Consider the following 16,608-nt stretch of genomic DNA (forward strand, 5'->3'; position numbering starts at 1 on the left):
CTTAGTAAAAATATATATATAGTAAAGGTATTAGTCTAATATTAAGCTAATAAAGCCTAAGACCTAGAACTATTATACTTATTAGTATAAAACTTAAAAAAGCTAAAAACTAAAATATTAGTAACTTTATACTATTACTTAAGTAAATTATATACTATTATTAAGCTTCTTAAATAAAAAAATAACTACTTTTATTTTAAGTACGTATTTTATTTACTTCTTTTTTTTATAGTATAAATTATAAAATTTTTTAAAAAATAAAGCTATATAATAAATAATCTTATATTTAAAAAGTAGAAAAAAAACTAAAAAAGTAAAATAAGCTACTTAAGTATTAGTAATAATAAAAAAATAGTAGTTAAAGTAGTTAAAAAAAATTATTATACTTATAATTATAATAAAGAAGTAAAAAAAGTAATAGTAGAAAAGCTCTTATATATAAGCTAGTTAAGCTTTATATTTAGTTTTAAATAAGCTATTTCTACTTTATAAGCTATTATAAAACTTATTATAATAACTTATTATATATTTATTATAAAGTTATTTTTTACTACTATAAGTATATATAAAAATAACTACTTTAGATAAATAGCTTAGTAAACTACTATTACTAAATATTTCTTTTTTTAATATATATAACTAAAGTACTTTTATAAAAAGACTTCTTAGGCTTAAGCGCGAAAGACAGAGAAGTTTAGAACTCTTCTGTCGAAACGTTCTAGCACTTAAGAGCCCTAGCTGCGAGTCGGCACCTAGGGCGCGTTAAGGCTAGGCCAAATCAAACTAAGCGCCTTGGCACCCCGAACAAACGCACGCGAGTTTCCAAGGTTGTCGCGTCCTCACGCTGCACACGGCAACTTCTACTCACGCGTTTTGCTCGTCTTCATCGCTGCAGAAATAGGACACAACATCCATCGCGCTTATCACTAAATCCATGTCTTCCAACATGCTGTACGCGACATTTTGTACTCAGCCTTGGGCCTGCCAGGCTGCGGGGGGCGAAGCAGCGCCCATAAAACTCAGGCCAATCACTCGTGCATGGTGGCGCTGTTGAGATGACCTGGCACGGGGATCAAACTCAGCCTCCTCTCCTGATCTTTACTGCGACAGACCACTTCTCTCCTCGCCATCCTCCCGCCTACCTTTGCGTACACATCCTGCCGCTCTACGAAGATGGACCTCGAGAGGGAACAGGGTAGCCTGCCTAGTATTCGGAGCACGCCCACTGCCGAGCGTCAACTTGGCCAGAGCAACTTGCAGTATTCGTCACAGGCTCTCGACAATCAAATACTCTCCAGGATGGGTTATTCTGGGAACGTCGTACATCCTTCCGACGCCTATGATCGACCCAACGTTTCTGGACTTCCTTCGATCGATGACCAACATGTGCCAAACTCTGAGTACTACATGAAGCATGACCCATATCCTGCATTGGAAGCATCGGCAAAGGACAACAACGATGGAGGCAGCCTTACTGAACTCGATCACGCCAAGCATCTGCGCGCTATTACTCGATCGCAATTAAAAAGTGCGGAAGACGTACGACGACTGGCGAATGCCCTCAACACGCGAGCCACAGCCTCAAATATTGCAGCTGATTTCGTCCTCATTGACGACCAAAGCAACAATGAACCATCATACCAACTTATCCGTATGCTTGGCCATGGCGGAAGCGCAAGCGTGGAAGAGGTCCTCGATCTCAACACAGGTTCTGTGTTTGCCCGGAAGACCATCAGAAACGTCTATTCTCGGAATATCGATGAGGCAAAACGAAAGCTTCTCAACGAAGTCCGGATTATGCAGCGTTTGGCTTCCCATCATCACATCGTGAACGTGCATGCTGCTTATGTCAAAAAAAGAGAGCTCACCATGATTCTTGATCCAGCTGCGGATGGTGGAGATTTGGCGGGTTATCTACAGAACTACCGCGACCAAGGCTTCCACCATACTAGCGAAGAGATGACCAAGGAGAACTTTTACCAGAATCTTGTCCTGCGCACAGCATTCGGCTGCTTAGCTTCGGCCTTGGACTTCATCCACAGTCAAACAATCAGACACAAAGACATCAAGCCTCAGAACATATTGATCCACCAAGGACAGATCATGTATACCGACTTCGGTCTTTCATATGATTACGGAGATATCGGCCAAAGCACAACCACTGGCAATCCACAGGGTATAACCAGGAGGTACTGTGCGCCGGAAGTAGTGGCGTGGGAGAGGAGAAACACCAAATCAGACGTGTTTTCCTTGGGGTGTGTATTCATTGAGATCTTCCTGGCGCTGGCGAACGATGCTCACTATGACAAGATATATGAGCGGACCTTTCACGAGGTCGTACAATCTTACAACGATACTGATATACCGCTGCCCATCTTTGAAGGCCAAGATGGATGGCGACTCAGTAATGTCATTCAAAAGATGATACGGAGCGACCCTAAGATTAGGCCCTCGGCTTGCACGGTTGCCGACGCGAGTTTCAGAACCTTTTCTATCAGTGGCAATAATTGTTCAAGATGTGACGTCGCGTTTAAAGCTGAACAGACGGAAAGGGAACAAGCTATGTCGGACATTATCGCCGGGTATTCTTGAGATAAAGAACGCATGTCTTGAGGAGCTCATATCGTGTCAACATTATCAGGACAACACCTAAGTCGACTACGCTGAGTTTTCAATGCTAGGTCAAGCTTGACTACAACATCGGCATGCCCTCCATACCCGGCAGCGCCGTCAACCAGCCGTCGCGTTCTTCCTTGACACGGTTGGGAACGAGACACTTGTTTCCGTCAGCAGGCTGCTGCGTCTTCAAGCTACCGCAGTTGGCACCCATGCATCCCTTGGCATCATCCATAGCCTTCTGAAGCGAGTCGTCCTTCCAGCCGAAGACGTAGTCTCCATGCTGTCCATACCCAGTGTTGTCACCGGTGGAGAGGACGAAGGGTTGCGAGCCATCGGCGGGCCACTCCGCTTTGTTGTTGAACTTGCTGGTGTCCCAGACGATCTACAATCTTGTTAGCTTTGCCACGATGAACGATGGTCGACATTGTGAGACTGACCTCGAGCATAACCTGTGGGATCTTGACGGGATGAGTCGATGGGCAATTACCACCAGTGCCAGTACCTGAGAAAAGAGCCGGGCCGTTGGAGGGGTACGCGACGTGCGATTTGTGGTCGGGCGAGTCTAGGTTCTTTCCATCCCAGCATCTGTCAATGGGTCAGTGGCGCACAAGGTTGTTCGTGAAAAGCCACTTACGTTGGGTAGAGAACGTTGCTACGGATACCACCCGGGCAAGGTGTCGTAGGGAAGCCTTCAGTGTCGAGTCTTGGAGCGTCAGCATGGTCAGTGGTACAACGAGATGTGCATGCTCACTTAGCATCCTGGCAAGGCGCGGCATTGTCGCCACCGAAGTTGGGCGCGTTGTAGCATCGGAAGCAAGTCTGGGTCTTCATACCCTTTGACACGCGGTTGGTGGCATCGCCGGTGAGCATGCGGAAGCCCTGTGTTCTGTGTCAGGCATAGATTTGTATGGACAGGTACACGGCTTACGGGCTTGAAGGCGGTAACTTGGCCCTTGCCGCCAGAGACGTAGTAGACGACAAAGCCTCCGGTGGTCTTTCCAGTGTACTTGTCGTTGAATAGATCCCTGTTAGGGATTTGAGGTACGCGCTTGTATGTTCCATTGCGGGCCTTGAAGTAGACATTCGCGGTCCAGTAGTTTGAAAGCTGTCACCACTTCGTCAACTTTGCCTCTCATGCGTACCATCTTCTGTATTGACTTACATCCTCCGAGTACCCGCAAGTAGTGCATGTCGCAAGCTTGGCGATATCTGTCGACTGCATCGTGACGTTGAACGCATTACCCCCAACCACCTGATGCATGTGTGGTGATGGCGCTTGGCCGGGGTTGACAAGAGGATCGATACGGTCGATAACATTCTGAGCGCACCCAAAACGCAACATCGTAAAGCCCTGAGAGCCACCGAACTGAGGCGCAGCCTGCGCAACTGCGGCGAGGAGGAGAGTAGGGAACAGCATAACGATTCGCAATGTCTCTTCACGGCAGGATGCGTAAGTGATGGAGAAGTACAGAAGGATGCAGAGAAGACGCCCTGGAAGATAAAGTACTCCAGGAGAACGTTCTACGAAGCTCTCACACATACCCCATGCGACCCACACGCAGAGGCTTTGCCCATCCTTCCTGACTTCCGCATTCGACATGCAACTGCCGACACCATCCGTACCAAAAAACACATATTAAGGTCACCACAACTTCACCTAATGCGTACGACCTCGTGGCATCGAAGCAATGTCGGCAGTTGCGGAGCTAATATGCTGATCCCGCATTCGGCTAAAGGCTTGAGATTACTTCACCAACCTGACTACTTTCTTGACACAACATGTGGTACCGGAGCACGGGGATCGACGTGTTTGCGTGGGGAAGCTTGGAAAGCGCAGTCAGGAATATAGGGATAGAAGTGGCGTTATCGGAAAGATCGGAGTCATGGCATGAGGCATGAATTGATTCTCGTGTCCTATTCTACCACACTACTATGTGTTGGCATTCCAGCCCCGCAAGTCCAGAGTTGGGAACAACTAAGCAGGTGCAGGGATCGAACCGGCAACAGCCTTGATGCCCGCGTTCCAGATGTCACCCATGCGCGCGTATCCGGCGACATTCCTATAAGATCAGTCAGCTGAGCGGTCTCCAGATGGACGGGTCAATACTTACGGGTGCAGGTTATCACTCAACTCGCTGCTCGTGCTGAGGACGTTCATATCGACAATGGAAACCTTCGATCCCTTGCTAACCCTGGAGGCGACGATAGCAGGCAACGCGTTGTTGAAAGTCTTGATGTTTGCGTTAAGTCCGGATTGCTTCGATGGGATGATCTTAGCCACGATGACGACCGCGTTGGGTACTGCCTTCAGAACGTCGTCGAGCAAGAGTCCAAGTCGTCTTGGCGCATCAGCGTCTGGCTCTGAGGAAGGGTTTCCTCTGTTCAGGTCGTTGGTACCGGCATGGAGCAGAACAACGTTAGGCTTCAATGCAAGACCACCGGCAGCAACGCCGCGGATCTGGGAGATGGTGTAGCCAGGGAAACCTTGGTTGTCTTTGTCCGCCATGGTTCCGGACTGTTGCGTGCCGACGAAGTCAACGGTGTAGCCACCAGACTTGAGGTCGGCCAGCAGCCGCTCACGGTAGCCATTTGAACCGCCGCCGTTGATGTAACCCCAGGTGATGGAGTCGCCTAGCGGAAGAATGCGGAGGTTTTTCGACTGGCGTGCGACGAGCGCATCGGTGGGAAGACCATTGACGAAGGATAGGACTGCATATCGTTAGGCACGTGTGCATGCATACCATATTTATAAGAGACCTACAGAATGAGAGGATAGCCAACGGCAGAGCCAATCGCGTCATCATGTTTGACAGCATCGTGATCAGATATCGAGGTCTTGTCAATAACGCGCAGGCGACGCAGCCAGAGGCGAGACGCCCTTTTGATGTAAAACGCCCAGCTTCATCATACCTCAGATTCAGTCCATGCGTGCTTGTGCACCCTCAAAATGGCACACATGGCGTCAGTTTCTCCGTCGATTTGATGAAGCCGAGAGGTTAGCGCGTGCCGATTCTGATTAACCTGCGACAGAGCTCGTGGATACGAATTCTCCGTAGGCAGAACTACGGCTAAGATGGCGGCGGAGTGGAGGTACCTAAGGAGATTGGTGCGCAGTGTCGTCATCCAGCAACGCGACTTTGAACGCGCGCGATATGATCACGTCTGCGGATAGAGTCGCTATTGCGACTCGCCATGCAGAGCTTCGCGATAGGTATGATGCCACCACAACATCGCTGTTGACGCGCTCGGTGTTCTGGAGCTGCTTTTAGCCTCGGTCCCTTACCTTGATGTTTCGATGTTTCGATGTGGAGAGCAATTTGGCCTTGACAGCTGTCCCTAAATCTCCCCGCATCCTAGCTCGATTGGGTATAGTTCAGACGATAATAAGATGCCCGCAACACCAACAGCCCCTCAGCCTCATAATCTTTCGCATCGAGTGCGTGTTGCACAAGATACCCTGAATAGGTATGCGAAACATCTTGATGAACAGCCTTTTCAGCACAGCTGAATGGAACAACTGCTAGGTTTTCTAGTCGTGTGTTCAACTGAAGCCTACCTGTTGGTCTCTCAATTGAGCTTGGCAGTGTCGAGATAGCTTCTGCCATCGCCGAAGTCACGAATCAGTCCATCTGAACGCCGTGGTATAGTCATGGACTGTCCATCCTATCAATACGAGAGCCTGACTGCGTCCGATCATATCCGTCTCATCAACATTCTTCCTGCAAACCGGGGATCGGCAATCAAACTCAATATTGAGCATGCCGACATCAACTCGCATCCCGAGTACGAGTGCCTGTCGTATGCCTGGGGAGAAGATGACCATAAGCTGTCCGTTACGATCGACGATTCTTCGCTACTGGTCACTGCAACCCTTTATGTCGCGCTCGAACATCTTCGACATGCGTCACAAGAGCGAAAGATTTGGATAGATGCTGTTTGTATCAACCAGAAAGACATTGCTGAGCGCAACAGTCAAGTAGCTATCATGAGAAAGATTTACAAGAATGCGACGCGCGTGATTGTATGGATCGGACCAGCCACCGAGTCGAGTGAACAGGCCATGGAGTTTTTGGAGATGCTAGCTACGGCTAGGAAACATCGCAAATGGTATACGATCGACTGGTCTAAACATGGTCAAAAGGTAACTGAAACAGCTAATAGCCCAACCTATTGGGATAAACTAAAAAGTCGCCTCATACAAGTAAATGCATCGCTGACGCGGCGATTTCATCAGAATAAAGAGCCAAAACCAGACCCGCCAAAGCCAACACCAAAACCAAAACCAGATCCAGACCCGCCAAAGCCAACACCAAAACCAAAACCAGATCCAGACCCACGCTTGCAACAACTGCGTGAGCGCCGAAGGGAACAATTCAATGGGTACATAGAGGCAGTGAAAACCGCTGAAGCTACAAAGCACGATTTCGTCGTGACAGGCTATCCCATACTGTATGATATGGACGGTAATCCCTACGACAAGTATTTCAAGAGTGAATGGGAGCCCTATTGGGAGGCTCTCGATGAGCTACTCACTCGCCCATGGTGGGAGCGGACCTGGATCGTACAGGAGATATGGTGTGCTTCGGGTGCAGTGTTACAATGTGGCACTTCCATAATTGAATGGAAAACCTTTCAAATGGCCATGGATTACTCCGAGGCCTGGGATGATATCGGAGATGCCCTGGAAGGCATGAAAAGACAGTCGCAGTGGGACAAATTGCGACGACGTTATACACTGGCGATAAACCTTGCCAAAGCAAGAGTCAACGGGAGCTCGCTGTCTTCACTGCTCTGGAATACCTGGGATCGCGCGTCTACGGATCCAAAAGACAAGGTATTCGTTGTGTTAGGATTGGTGGGCGACACTCAAGGTATCTCCGTGGCGCCTGATTACCGCAAGTCAATGGAGCAGGTGTACCGAGAAACCGCGCATCACATCATAGCAAACGAAGGTCGACTTGACATCCTACTGGCGGCCAGTGGCATTCATGGTAACGATGGCTTACCGTCATGGGTACCGGATTGGCGTCGCGAGGCGTACGCAAAGAAGCCGGTTCTACTCGTCAATCGCCATCTACTGATGAAGCTGTGCTATTCGGGGTCGACTGACATGGGTAAGTTCTGACTGTACGAAGTGCATGTGAGACATATACTGACTTTGTACCTCTACCTCTGCAGTAGTGCTCCAAGGACATGGCTACCGTGCGGCCGGCAGCTCGGAGCCATATAGTTCCTTCAGCCAGGATCTGCATGTGATGACGGTACTAGGCATACAGTTGGACAGCATCGCGGAGGTATGGGACGTAGATGTCGCTGCCATGCGCGATGGTGAATTCATCAATCAGGCTTTCGACTTCATCATACAATCGAAGTTTGTGTCTACCGAGGCACGACAGATAGTGTCGGCGGAAAGGGGAGAGCTCGCCACTTCACCGCATGACTCGATCGTAATGACGACACTTACTGGTGGGGGTAATGTAAAGTACGATAGGAGAGCGCCGACGATGAGAAACATTATGCGACAACGGCGGCTTTTCGTGACGGAGCAGGGATATATTGGGATTGGCCCAGTAGAGGCCCGGTCCCGCGATGCGGTCTTCATCATCTCTGGCTGCAATTTCCCGATCATACTTCGACCGAGAAACAACATGTTCGCGGTTGTTGGCGAAGCTTACATGCACGGCTATATGGCCGGTGAAGCTCTAGCTCTGGCTCCAACTTGGGAGAAGATCTCGATACTGTAGGACACAAAAATGAACCTTCAGTATTTGCTCGATTCGACGCTTATCTACCGTTTTAAGTATTCTGGTATCGTATAGCAGAGCTGCACGTTGAACAAAGGGCGTGTGATCTCGTCACGATCTACTCCTTTTGATCTAGCGTGGTGGCTGTGTGGGGTCCTCCTCGGGGCCCTGTAATAAGCTTCCCGCTTGGCCGACACGCAGCTGCCTCACTTCTTTTCTCAACTCTTTTGAGACAATTAACGCTACCTTCAGCAGATGGCAGCACGCATTGCGACGAAACTTAACCGATCGATATGGACAGCAACTGAGGTGGAGGGTCGGGAAGTTTCCATCGCTGCGCGCGCGCGCGCGATGGAGAGCGCGACGCCCAGTTCCTAAGATACGCTACTGCCAGCCTTCTACCCGGCGCAAGCCACGACACAGCACGTCGAGCAGTTACACAACTTCGACGTGAGGCAATACAGCCCCCGTTATGACGATGCTGTTCGTAAGGGGGCAATTGTATGTGCCCACGTGTCTAACAGGCTCTCACAAACCGGTGAAGTGCTCTGCACAAGAAGCCATACGCGTATACACGTGCGAAATATAGGTGGAAAGACTGCTCCTTATATCTGTATCCCATCAATTTTCAGCACTCAAGGCGCATGCTACTTTTCGTCTGGTCGTTTCTCTCCAGCCTCTCTCTCTCTTCCTGACATAATGGCATCGCAGCATCTCTGGACACTCTTACCTTTAATTTATCTTGTGCTTCTGTTCGCTCGCGCGTTACCTACCTACGGCGTTTGCTATAGAAGCGATGGACTATTAGACATGGTTCCACGACCCTGTCCCGGGTCAAACATGTGTTGCTACCTCGATCGATCCGACGGCTATGCAGACGACGTGTGTATACAAGGCGCCTGTTACAGCGACTACTGGAAAGGACAGTACTTCGTTGTCGCATGTACACATCAGAACTGGGATGAGGAGGGCAGTGGATGCAGTCCGCTATGGGAGGCTTGTGGTAAGCATCATCCTCGAGCACTTTTATCGCGGAGCACTGAGTGTAAATGCTAGGTCGCCAACCGGATTACACCCACGTATCGCCCTGCGGTGACGGCAGCTTTTGTTGCGGCAAAGGCAACACTACATGTTGCAGCGACCATTCTGGTGTATATGTGAACGAAGATGGAACGATCATCCTACGGTCGGACTCGGGGAAGATCGAGGATACCCCTTCATCATCATACGCGCCGCTCAGCACTCCAATTCCCACATCGTTGCAAACAAATTTCTTCAAGCCAACTAGTACATCAGCGTCCAGCCAACTGTCAGAAACAGCGACAGCGGCTATTGCACCGTCATCAGATAACTCAAAAGAGGGACTAACGACTGACGCTAAAGTTGGGATTGGGGTTGGTGTACCTGCTGTAGTCCTTGCGGCTTTTGGGGTGTGGATGCAATACCGAAGAAGGCAACGTAGATTACGAACGTAGCCTCATGATCAAAGATAGCACCAGGAGAAATGAAAATGGAAACGATACCAACCAGCTTGCAAGTACAAGCGTAGGAAGTGATACGGATAATTGTAGTATGAAGCCAACAGAAAAAATGTCAGTAACCCATACGGCGCTCCAGACTCCGGTACCAACAGCTCTATCATCAACTACCACAAAACCTCCATCAATCTGGCATGCATCAATTGCTCACAGTAATAAGGTTCAAGAACGCCTAGTAAATGCGATCCCCAGTCGTTGACAAACCACTCGATATAGAATGCCTTGGCGAACTCCCAATATTCCGGGTACCACCCTGACAACTCCCAGTCGATGATTGCAGCCACACGACCATCCTTGACTATGATATTGTCCGGTCTGAGATCCCCATGAGTGAAGACAATACCATGCTTATGTGCATTGAGCATGCCGCAGGCGTAAGGGCCAATCTGGGTTTTGGACTTCGTGACAAAGGCGTCTATTATTGTAGCATTGAAGTCTTCTATGCTTCTGAACGGACCTAGGTATCTCGTCAGAGATGCGCTGTTAGTACTTGGAATTGGTGTAACAGCTGACCTCGAGAAGATGTTGACCATTCTAAGATATTATCAGTGACTGGTCCTTCGTCCACAGATCCGATGTAATTAGCTGGCGGAAGAGAGCGCAGCTCGTCCATGTGCTTTTTGAAGTCCGCCGAGATTGCTTGTTTCTCGGTGGAGTTGTGTTTATCCCATGACTTCCCCAAGTCTTCGCCTTCGATAAACTCCATAAAGATATATACATCGTAGACCGTCGCATGATCATCAAGGTCTCGGTCTATGGGTCCGTATGCATATGCTGCATATAGTTTTGGGACGGGAATTGATGTCTTTTCAGCCACATACAGCATGTTCTTAGCTTCGATGAGAGAAGCATGGTGCCCCCATTTTACTGCCATCGTTGGTGACATCTTCGCGAGCATGCCCGTAATGCTTTCTGGTTTTGAAGCGTGAAATTGTTCTGGGGTGATGAGCTTATGTCCTGGGGCGAGATATTGCACATGGATCTGTGGACTGGAAGGCATTGAACTGAACAGCTCGGGCATTGCGGCTGCTTGAAACGCAGCGATAGGCTAGTAACTTACATGAGTAATACAATACACATTTATCAACTTTTACTTACATGATGCATGTTGTCTTCGAACACTGCTATCTTAGACTCTTGTGTCTTACCTACAGCTATTATTACCTATACAATTATATGTTTTATAATATATTTTATTTACTCTAGTATAAGGTTCTGTACTTATTCTTGCTGTCTAAGATAGCTTAAATACTAACTTATATCTTAACCTATATATTATAAGAGGTAAGAAGTATGTTAGTGTGCTTTTACTATTCTGTGTTGCTACTAATATTACTCTAAGTAAGAAAAGTAGTCTCTACTTATAAGAGCTAGTAACCTAGCTAACTTAGATAAATAAGTAGTATATTTACTACAGCTATCTTAGCGTAGAAAAAGTATTTATTTACTTAGTATAGACCTGCACGCTGTTAGCGTATACTTGTTATAAGTTGTATTACATTACGTACTAAGTAGGCGCTTAAGGCAGAACTTATATAACCTAACGCTCTATTAAGCGTATAGGTTTATATTTGCGTTTATAAGTATTTATAGATAATACTTAGTTTATATAGCTACTTAGTAGTAGGTTGCTCTTACTATATTAGTAGGCAAGAGCTAGCAGCATTTAACGTTAATAAAAATATATAGTTAAATTAGAATTTTAAAGGTAATAGAGATAAGAGAAAGTGCTATAGTATATATATGTTGTATAAGCAATAATAACGCTAAGGTGCCTTATATACTCTGCTTCTAACTTATATAGTTGCTATATGCGCGAAGTTGTACTCTAGAACTATTACCTCTATTCTATAGTATACTTAATAACCTATTATAATAAGCAACTTATAACTTCTAAAATTTATATGCACTTATATAATTAGGTTCTCTTAAAAAGAGAAGTATTGTTAACACAAGAGCTTGCTATCTTAGAGCGGCTTGTGATAGCTTGCATCAGAAGGGGGCGACTGTTCTTCTATCTGCTTAAAGCGACACCGTAGATGATGTCGATTTTACCGAACAAAGCTATCGCAGCGAAGAAACAAGCATCAGATCATTGAAGTTAGTGCGACGTCTTCTAGGTACTCCGTAATGCGCACTTTAGAAAAAGGCAAGAGAAGGTACGCTGCGCTGCGCGGGGTGCCGGTGCGGGGCAGCCTTCTTGCCTAGTTTGCCCGAGGAATTACCGCACCACGGCAGATTCAGTACGCTCACTCCTTCACCATCTAGAAGAACATTCGCAAAATTCCCACAGATGATATGCATGACTGAAAAATGCCGTTTGCAATTACATGAATCGAAGCACTCCATACATTGCAGCAGCATGGGCCTCGGCGACTCATATACGGGGAGATGTACTGGAAAGATCTCCGAGAAAACAGCGAAGGAAGGGCACGCAAAGGCCGCCAACATGCATTGTTCTCATACAATAGCCATTACTACTCTTGCTCTATTCGGTCATATTCAGGTAGGAATATCGTATGCCACACCAAGATGAGCGTCACGCGCCTCATACAATGCCTACGCAGATGCATTCCTACGACAAACATGTTATCTTATGCCATTTCAATCAACCAAGGACGAGCTGCTACAGATGGGGTATTTCCAACCATCACGAAGGCATCGGGATACCATAAAAGACGGTAAAGTTATTGTTCTAGACGCTGCTCATCATCCTGCCTTGGAGCTCACGAGCGATTATTAGTGCGCATCCAAGCAACATTTTCCAGTTGCATGAGGACGTGGACTTCTGGAAGGGAGATACCCGTTATCTGAAAGGGCAACCCTTGCAGCAGATATACCGCTCACATTCCAAGTATTGACCACGCCCTTGCTTAACGCATGTATGAGCATCTGGCAAAATGCGTACTCCTGCCAATCAGCGCGCTTTGCACGAATCAACCCACCTACCATCTTGGGGTCTGATCCCCACCAGAATCCAGTCTGACCGGCCCCAGCTTTCTGTCTTGCTCAGTCTCTGAGCCTTCTATAGGCTTGCTATGCGAGCTGTCCCCTGTCCGGTGGCGTCTGGATTACCATATGCGAACGCTGCTCGCATGACAGCCCATTCTGCAGCCATGAAGGACGAATAGGCCGCCAGAGGGTCCTTCACTGGATCATTCAGGGCATATCTTGCCATAGCTGTTGCGACTGCGTCATAACGGCAATATATGTCTTGGGTTGCAATTACTTGGCGTTCTTGGGTCTGCGATAGCCAGCTCTTAAGTATGACGGGCGCCTGAGGGCTGCTTCGCGCACTTACGTAGGTCGACACCTCAGTCTGGTCTATTATTACATTCTTCTCTGCTGTCTTAGATTGCTGCCAATTCTCCGTTCTCTCATACCTTAAAAGAAGTTTTCGACATGGCGGACCCAAGCTATGCAGCAGCTGAGCCGGGCGACTTCTTCTGTCCAGATGGTGGTACTTGGTGCGTCAACAATCCGATATCAGAATGAACATCACCTTCGACACGAAAGCGTGGCTCAATGGCGCTACAAGGTACGACACTGACAATAAGCAGGTACGTCTGCGAGACAGGCACAAAGTTCGTCGGGTGCTGCATGTCGGATCCGTGCCAGCATGCCTGCTTCGGTGATGCTCTGAAACCAGCGGGACGAAATCCAAGACTCAACAATATCTCGCCTGGCGCATCATGTGGTGGTACGACACCCTTCTGGACTTGTTCGATGGCCCCGACATTCTATGGATGTTGCAACGAAGATGCGTGCATGAACAATTCGACATGTCCAGAGGGGCAGCTAGAGCCAGCGTTCTGGGACCGACCAGATCAGTACCACTACTTCCACGACTTGAACGTCGCTCTTTCGTCCACTGTTCCTGCGCCTACGGCATTCTCAACTGCTGTCAGCACATCTGCGCCCGCCAGTGATACGCCTACACCATCAGCTTCCGCCAGCCCCGATAGAGTTTCTAGCGGAGTCATTGGAGGTGCTGTTGGAGGATCACTCGCTGGCGTGATTATCATCGCCGCAGTCGTGTTCTTTCTGTTTCGGCGCCGGCGCAATCAGAAAGCCAATGCCGAAGCAGAGGCAGCGAACGGCCAGGTGATACCAAAAGCTGAACTGGCGTCGCCTACAACAACTACTGGTCTCGCACCATCAAATGGATTCTCACGTACGCTTCTATAACACGAACCAGATGAGTATCATTACTGACTGCGTATAGCCCCTCCCACATATTCCTGGGACACTTCCGGCCACGATCAGAAATGGACACAACACCACATTGGCACTGGTGAGATGATGGGAGACACAAGAAACCGTGAGGTCAATGCGAAATGCGCCGATAGTCATGGGCCTGCCGAGCTGTACGGGGTTCTACCGGCAAGAGAGCTTGAGTCGCCAGAGTACATTCCGAAAGTAGCGCAGGGAAAATCCGCCCACGACACGTCGAAGCAGCAAGAAGATCTTTCGGGTGCCATTGGTGAAGAGAAAGCGGCAGCGGTGAACGCACAAACGTGAAAGGCTTCCAGCTGTTTGTGAAGCTTCCGAAGTATGCCGCGGTTTTGTATGCTAGGAATCTTGTAAGCTACCATGTAACTGACTCTGACCCAACGACGATGCGCGACGCTTTCGCATGCCTTGTACCATCACGACCGATCTAAGTACGGCCATATGCTCCTCATCTTCTCCGGCGTCATGCCAAATTCACTGCTCCTGCGCACGAACTCTTTTAGTAGTCCTTGGTTTTGTTGTTGTTTCGCAGAGAAGTCCAGTCGCGGATTGATCCAGCCTTCGAAATCCGTGCTAATGATCTCTCTCGCCAATTCGTGTACATTGTGGTAGTTGCTGTATTCTTCGAATTGTTGCTCGTGCTTCTGCAAATCCTCCTCGCTAAAGTTGAGTGGGCATTCGTCTTTGAAGCCAATCCTGTTCCATACTGCGGCAACCTCAATGAGACATGCGCGAAGTGGTATCTCGCCCTCTTCCGAGACTTCTGCACATCGTGTGAAGAGCTCCCGGAGGAATGCCGGTAACTTCAACGCCTTCCAAGCCATTGTGTTCTGAGCTGCGCAGTTTAATTCATACGGCTTTGTTGCTTTTGCTTGCTCGTACTTGAACTCTGATAATCTCTTGTCGCCAGCGTCCATCTTATCTAGATCAGGCGGTGGCGGTGGGAGCTCCATAGTGCCCAATTGGTAGTCTTCGTCAACTGTCAGGAATTCTGGAAAGCGTGCCTGTAGGAACAATGGCGAGACTACAATCGATTGCCAATCAATGATCGATGAAATTTGGGGTGGATTTTGCCCTGAGACGTAGATGTTGCCCATGTGGAGGTCGGTGTGCCATAGCACTGGATTGGAGACCTTGCTAACGAGTGTGCGCTCGTGCAGTCGAGACATGACCTCTCTAGTCATGTTAAGAGCATCGATCTGCTCATCGAGAGTTCCTCGTGGTGAGCCAGATGTTGCGTTGAAAGAACGATTTCGCAGGATCGCAAGCTCTCGGTCGACTAGAGCGGTTCCGAAAGATGATAAATCTGGCCCTATGAAGTAAGGTCAGCTACAGTATGGCCCGTCCAGGATTGCACTCACATGGTCCCCGATTGAAATGGGGGGATAGACTTGCACTTTCGTCGGGAACATGCCATCCTCGCTCGCACGATGGACCTATACAGAACTCTCCAGAAGGATCCATCTCCTGGTCCAAGGAGACATGTGCATCGTTTTCTGCCATAGATTTAGAAAGGTAAAGACTTCCGCTCGCCGGAAGGCGGATCTTAGTCATTTCGCTCTCGAATATGGCTAATTGTCGTAGGAGGCGCAACCGGTCCAAGTCATTCAGATCATCCCATACGTTGTATAGCTGAACGCCGAGAGCCTTTTCCATGATGATGTACTCGGCGCCGACAGGATTGGACGGATCGGCGTCCCAGGCCGAAACTTTGGGTACCAGGACTTGAGTATACTTGTTTACTGCCGACAGCGATTGGATGAGCCGATGTCACGGAGGCTTTCCAGAACAACGAGGACGTACGGTATTTGAGAACAGCCACCTCCGACGCCGTGGTGTATTTTGGTGGCCCTGCAATAGGGAAGGGTATTTTCGCAACGATCTCGCTGCCATCTTCTTTGCGCAAAAGAAGTGCTCTGCTAAACCCTCCTTCCATCTTGTCGATTGCGCAGACGGGTGAGTGCCGCCCACCAGTCGTCGCAGCTACGGCGCAAAGCTGATCTAGATCGAATGTTACATATCTGCGATCAACCGCTTTCTTCTCGTTTGCCAAGAAACGTCCGTTCGTGTACTTGAATAGGTCCTCGCGATTGATCGGTTTGCCTGCTTTCGTTGGCTTGCTGACAAGGTTGGGAGCGCGCTGTAGTTACCACGACATGTTATGGTGAGAGCTCGAGAGGCTTGGGTCGCGGCAAGGCGTGCATTGGCGCGGAAGTTATGTCGCAGTATGATGCTGGGTCGAAGCGCCAACAGCATGACTGAACACAGATGTAGTTTCCCGGAAAGCTAGAGAGTACGTCTGCGCTGGGTGACGCGCTCGCCTTCCACGCTAGCCCCGCGTCGCGAAACCGCGCACTCGCACTCGGCTGTTGTCACACCCGAGCAACTGCACTAAAGAAGAATCTGGAACATGGGCTTTGGATGAAGTACGATAGGCAAGGAGTGGGTGCGATGACAATCAAAGAGAACGCCTG

At 48.7% G+C, this 16,608-nt stretch overlaps 5 protein-coding genes across 5 annotated transcripts; 1 reads left to right on the forward strand and 4 right to left on the reverse strand.

The window, feature by feature from the left end:
* Positions 1–2,692: 2,692 nt before the first annotated feature.
* J4E78_009625 (uncharacterized protein) lies at positions 2,693–4,036 on the reverse strand (the record flags this gene model as incomplete). The annotated part of the gene is made up of 6 exons (XM_049370214.1): positions 2,693–3,001; positions 3,057–3,204; positions 3,254–3,322; positions 3,371–3,498; positions 3,548–3,724; positions 3,782–4,036. 6 exons carry the CDS (start codon positions 4,034–4,036, stop codon positions 2,693–2,695), a joined length of 1,086 nt encoding a protein of 361 aa, XP_049218214.1.
* Positions 4,037–4,594: 558 nt separating this feature from the next.
* On the reverse strand, positions 4,595–5,423 carry J4E78_009626 (uncharacterized protein; the record flags this gene model as incomplete). Its single annotated transcript, XM_049370215.1, has 3 exons — positions 4,595–4,679; positions 4,731–5,328; positions 5,381–5,423. The coding sequence occupies 3 exons, from the start codon at positions 5,421–5,423 to the stop codon at positions 4,595–4,597; spliced, it is 726 nt and encodes a 241-aa protein (XP_049218215.1).
* Positions 5,424–10,008: 4,585 nt separating this feature from the next.
* Positions 10,009–10,922, reverse strand: J4E78_009627 (uncharacterized protein; the record flags this gene model as incomplete). The annotated part of the gene is made up of 2 exons (XM_049370216.1): positions 10,009–10,358; positions 10,415–10,922. 2 exons carry the CDS (start codon positions 10,920–10,922, stop codon positions 10,009–10,011), a joined length of 858 nt encoding a protein of 285 aa, XP_049218216.1.
* Positions 10,923–13,661: 2,739 nt separating this feature from the next.
* J4E78_009628 (uncharacterized protein) lies at positions 13,662–14,422 on the forward strand (the record flags this gene model as incomplete). The annotated part of the gene is made up of 3 exons (XM_049370217.1): positions 13,662–13,665; positions 13,692–14,075; positions 14,127–14,422. 3 exons carry the CDS (start codon positions 13,662–13,664, stop codon positions 14,420–14,422), a joined length of 684 nt encoding a protein of 227 aa, XP_049218217.1.
* A 128-nt stretch (positions 14,423–14,550) lies between these two features.
* J4E78_009629 (uncharacterized protein) lies at positions 14,551–16,070 on the reverse strand (the record flags this gene model as incomplete). Its single annotated transcript, XM_049370218.1, has 3 exons — positions 14,551–15,446; positions 15,496–15,876; positions 15,938–16,070. 3 exons carry the CDS (start codon positions 16,068–16,070, stop codon positions 14,551–14,553), a joined length of 1,410 nt encoding a protein of 469 aa, XP_049218218.1.
* Between the last annotated feature and the right edge of the window lie 538 nt (positions 16,071–16,608).

This window comes from Alternaria triticimaculans (genome assembly GCF_023758025.1).
Source record: "Alternaria triticimaculans strain BMP 0046 chromosome Unknown scaffold_21, whole genome shotgun sequence".
NCBI lineage: Eukaryota > Fungi > Ascomycota > Dothideomycetes > Pleosporales > Pleosporaceae > Alternaria > Alternaria triticimaculans.